The 5359-nt window shown below is 33.6% G+C and overlaps 1 protein-coding gene across 2 annotated transcripts; it reads right to left on the reverse strand.

Annotated features, from left to right (window-relative positions):
- Window positions 1-397: 397 nt before the first annotated feature.
- LOC101247762 (beta-galactosidase 13-like) lies at window positions 398-4525 on the reverse strand. Of its 2 annotated transcripts, none has more exons than XM_019215852.2 (16): window positions 4192-4525; window positions 4014-4109; window positions 3807-3919; window positions 3656-3722; window positions 3322-3558; window positions 3080-3232; window positions 2835-2919; window positions 2637-2755; window positions 2385-2549; window positions 2118-2296; window positions 1927-2036; window positions 1729-1838; window positions 1534-1641; window positions 1331-1438; window positions 1100-1245; window positions 398-1009 (listed from the first exon to the last, which is right to left on the reverse strand). In XM_019215852.2, the coding sequence occupies exons 1-16, from the start codon at window positions 4360-4362 to the stop codon at window positions 535-537; spliced, it is 2442 nt and encodes an 813-aa protein (XP_019071397.1). In that variant the 5' UTR covers window positions 4363-4525; the 3' UTR covers window positions 398-534. The 2 variants fall into 2 exon arrangements, with proteins under 2 accessions (XP_019071397.1, XP_004248657.1); XM_004248609.5 differs by having other exon boundaries at window positions 3032-3232.
- Window positions 4526-5359: the final 834 nt, after the last annotated feature.

The raw sequence follows: 5359 nt of genomic DNA on the forward strand, positions 1-5359 counted from the left end.
GTAATAATATTAGAAGAAATAAACATTGACTCTCTCTCTATATATATATATATTCAATGTTTTATTTCTTCTAAAAGTGATTATTACTAGGGGCAAAATGAGAAAAATATACTCAATTATATAAGTCAATGTTTATTTCTTCTAAAAGTGATTATTACTAAGGGCAAATGAGAAAAATATACTCAATTATATATTTTGAAACAAGTATTTTTTAGTACATGTTTCTTGTCTTTAATTGTTTCCTGCTATGAAATAAAAATTGTTTCCATGTACCATGATCATTTTTCTTGCAGAAAATATATAAGGTTAGAAAAAGTGATTTAAGTTATCAAATTAATAGTATGAAAGTTGGTGAATGTAAACATTAAAACATAATATAATCGAAAGAGTAGAGATATATGGCTGAAATAATAGCGGTTTTATTTGATATATATATAAGAAAAAAAATATTTGAAGTAGTGAAAACATGGCATGAAGTTCTACTATATACATTTTTATATATGTGATAGCCAACATTCAGCCTTTAAGCTCTATTTATTTCTTGTTCGCACACTTCATTTGAACAGCCAAAGTCTTAAAGATATTAGGGCATGGGTCCTTGCTCGGCTCGTCGTAAATTTCTCTCTCAATTGGGATGGTGCATGAGTTTTTGCCTAAGCATTTTTCTTGTGCAACAGCCATACTCTTTGCAGAATTGCAAGTTCCAACAGCCAAGTTTCCACAAGCACCATCTGGATTACCATAACTAGCAAACTCAACTTTTTCGATGATTTTGTTGTCTGGGCAAGTCAAGTGTGCTCCTGTTTTGAGATCTTCTACTATGGCCACAAAGTTAGTACCAGATCTCTCCCATGATTTTACATTTGGAGGATGATATTCCGTGATGATACTGCAAATGGTGTCTCTGTTTACTGTTTGGATTTCGATATCTGCTGGATTACCACCCGTTTCCTCAAACACAACTAGGACATTGCCAGTTGGCTTAACGAAAGCTCTTGGAATGTGATACCTGAGACGACATAATATCACACGCTTAAAAATAAAAATCATATTTTTTAAAAAAAACTATTAAATTTAATTGATTGATTGATATACTTACTCGAACTGAGTGGGTTGTCCAAGTGGGGAGAGGAAAGATGACCAGTAACGACCAAGGCTGTTACCATTCACCCACATCATACCCTTCTGCATTTTGTCCATTTTCACAGCCAATGGGTTGTTGCCTTCAGGGGCATCAAACGTGGTCTGCGTTATACATTAATCGTCAGTAATAAATAAATAATATCAAACTATATTCTATACGATTTAATGACTGAAATGTGTGTTTTACCTTGTACCAAGTAGTAGCTCCATTAGTAGGACCAGATACTGGTGTCCATTTTACTTTCTTTGCACCCTCTTCGGTGAATAATTTCTCTTTCTCTCCAAATACACCAACCTATTAAAATGACAAACACAAGTACTATATATCTTCTGAAGATCGATAATCGTAAAGATCGAATATAATTATTATTATGTATCCTAGTTATATACCTCATGTCCCCAATTGTTTTGAGTTATATCAAGAGTACCAGCCATCAAACCTTGAATGGTTATAGCTCTGGGTCCAGCAAACCTCTTTTCCATGTAGGCCCCGCTATTCTGCATTAGTAAACACTTGTTAATAAATATATATATATATAGAGAGAGAGAGAACTGATTTTTGATGAGGAAGAAAAAAATGTATACCGGGAAGCCAACTGTCTCAGCTAGAATTGAGATGGTGTTAGTTCCAGGTTTCAACACGACAGGCTTCTGGAATACGAAGCCCTTCTCGATGTTGTTACCATGTCCAAATCCTGAATTGTAATACGAACAACAAATGTTAGGTGAAGAATTAATATGTATTAGTGCAATTTAAGTGAGTATGACTAATAATGTACATACCAACGTATTCTCCGTTGACAAAGGCAACTAATGCATGACCCATACTTGCGATTTGTAGCACGGGGAGGATGTCAGGTCTCATGGGCAAGTCATGGCGTTCGAATGTGACACTATAATGTAACAATTTCCAGTATTAGAGTAAACTCAATTTGATGAATTAAGATAGATTAAAGATTGTTAATTGTAATTACCTTGTACTGTACCAAGCATAATCTGAGGTATCCTTAGTTAAAGAATAAAGTTCCAAAGGTTCCCTGTTTTTAAGTGGCAAGTCACTTGAGGTTGGGACTTTTTCTTGGTACTTCTCCCATTTTAGACCCTTTGCTTTCTCTGATGCCACGAAGTTTCTTGAATTGTGTTGGGACACAATCTGTTTGAAAAAATAAAAAATTTGAATTGTTATTGCGCGTTTTTTCAGATGATACGTACTAATCATCACAAATAAACGTTAAATTTACCGTTTGAGTGTTGTAGACAACAGTCTTGCAGTCGGGAAGAATGCTAACGGATTTCTCAGGTAGGTAATAGTCTTTACCCCTGAACTTGATGGTCGCGGGGTTAGTTGTGTGGTTGTTGGTCAAAAAGGCAGTACAGTCAGTTCCTTGTTTCTCATAAACTGTAATCTGTAAAATAGTAATAATGTTTAAGATAAATAGAAGATCTTGTTTATGATCAATTACAATATTATAAATTCTTTTATAATCGATTACTTCAAGGTCTGCGCTGATCTTTTGTACTGTGGGAGTTCCCCAAAGGAGAGCCCTTCTGGATAGCCTCAAAGCCCTGTGTAAATCCCTCAAATGACTCCATTTTGGTTCCCTATACAAACCTGAAAACATATTGAGCGCGATTAGATTATTTATTCTGTAATCAATGGTGCATAGAATTATTAAGGTAGTAGCACTAACCGAACTCATCAAGGGGAGCTTCATCATAGTAACGAGTTGTCACGAATGATGAGCCTGTCCTTCCATAGTTGGTTCCACCATAGTACTGTATAACATAGATTGTATGATTAATTTAGATATGATTAAATTAAGGTTTACGAGAAAATAAGCAGATTACATCAATATATATATATATATATATATATATATATATATACCATGTAATAGTTTGTAAGAGTTCCATTCTTTGCAAAGAAACGAGCTACAGCGAATGCAATATCCTCTGCTGCTCTTTGTGATGGTGGATCTCCGAATGTTCTGTACTGAGCGGTCCAATTTTCAGTCCATAGAGAAGGTTTGTTAGGACCGTTGGGACCTGTGAATGTATCTCCACAATGTCTTCCGTTGCATGTGTTGATCTGAAAACAAAACAAAACAAAAATCGAAAACAGAGTTATGTACATGTTGTTTTTTAAAGCAATCAAACTATTTTGAGATAAAAACTTACGATATGTGGAGGTGCATCCCTTTGCTTACACATGATCCATGGGACTCCGTTGTATAGTGAACTTGCCATATTGGCAGCCCACTGGATGTATTTCAGACCATTCTCTCTGTATGCTAGTTGAACATTGTTGTATTCATTTTCGATTTGAGCCATGATGATAGGGCCTCCTTGAGGTGCAAACAACTGTTCCTTCTTCATCAAATCAATGACCATTTCTGAGTACTTTTTCATGTGGTACTGCAAATTAAGAGAACGATAAAAACCATTAACCCTCTATATAGATTCATTAGTATATAAATGAATACTTTTCATCTGTAAAACTATGAATACGTACGATGAATGGTTCATTGTAAGAACGGAAGGTGATGTTTGGGACCTCCCTTAGCCAGTATGGGAATCCTCTGTTTCATCGTCAATCAACAAAGTCATTATACAAATTACAAACACAAAACATCAACTTAGACAGATTTATGGTATAGTAATACCCTTGATTCCATTCAGCCTCGATATAGGGTCCAATCCTGAGGGTGACATACAAGCCCTGTCGAGCAATTTCTTTGATGAACTTGACAACGTCATAGTTTCCTTCAAAGTTGAACTGCAAGCATATTCATCGACAACCATTATATATACATATATAATTCTGAGATATGTTCACCTCTTTAATACGAATGAACATGTTTGTTACTTACCTGGCCTTGAACGGGCTCGTGGATATTCCAGAAAACATAAGTCTGGATAAGGTTTAAACCTCCCTCCTTAGCTTTCCTAATGACGTCTGGCCACATCTGAAATATTACATCATATTGAAGTTGTAAAACATGATCAAAATAAGCGCGATCATACTTAAAAATATTGAAATTATATTACCTCAGGAGGCATACGAGGATAATGAATGGAACCAGAAAAGAGCAATTCTCTCTCACCATTGACGATCATGGAACGACCATCATAAGAAACACCTTTAGGTTTTTCAGCGAATGTACAAGTAACCATTAACGAAAAGAGAAATAACAACAGTAACCGATTTGATATAGTCATATTTGTTTTTGTGTTTCTAACTTTTTAAATTTTTAATTTTTTTTTGTTAGTATGATCACAGATGAATGCAAATGCAAGGACAAAGGAAAAGAAGACAGTAAGCTATAAGGCACCTCTTCCTTTTGTGGAGGAGGCACCAGGTTTACTTGCTGTCTTGTTTCTCTTGGAATGATTATTTTATGCCTCAATTTATAATGTTAAGAGCATACATACATATAAGGCTTGGAGAAATTTAAGGACTTTCATGGCCTATTCTTTTTTTTCATGTTGTTGCTATTTTGTAGTTCCATTCATAAATATATGGTTATAATTTAATGAAAACTTCTTCATTGGAGAATTGTTCAACCCCATTTTTCTCATTTATTTTACTCCAATGTTATTTTATTAGTATTTCTTTTGAAACCATAGTACCTTAATATATATACACATTTTTTTTATTTCTTCAATAATACTTTGTAGAAACTCGATTTATTTTGTAATATCGATCATATTATGTGGGACCCACCTATCTATCTCTATTTGTATGATTGTTATGCATTATTTTATCTTATATTATTTTTGTGTTATGTTGCAGTGTAGTATTTTAAATATTTGAGTAGATTATATTATTTTTTATAGTTACATAATTTTACAAGAAAATAGGATACAAAGTAAAATTGTTATTAAAAATTAAGTAAAAAGAAATGATTCAATAATAAGTGTGAGATAACTAACGAATTGGCCGTAGGTAGAGGAGTCTCTTTTAATGAAATGAAAAGGAGGAGTGGAGTAGTAAAAGAAATCAAAATTATGTGTAAAATAAAGTATATTATAAATTAAGATAATTAACAATTTAAAATATGAAAAAGGCTCAAAAATATTCTTAAACTATTCGAAATAGCTTATATATACCCTTAATTATATTCCGGCTCAAAACTACCTTTCCCGTTATACTATTGGGTCAAAAATACCCTTCTTGTTAACTGAAACTGTTAAATGCCATGCAAGCGACACAATT

Source organism: Solanum lycopersicum, chromosome 10 (genome assembly GCF_036512215.1).
Source record: "Solanum lycopersicum chromosome 10, SLM_r2.1".
Taxonomy (NCBI): Eukaryota; Viridiplantae; Streptophyta; class Magnoliopsida; order Solanales; family Solanaceae; genus Solanum; species Solanum lycopersicum.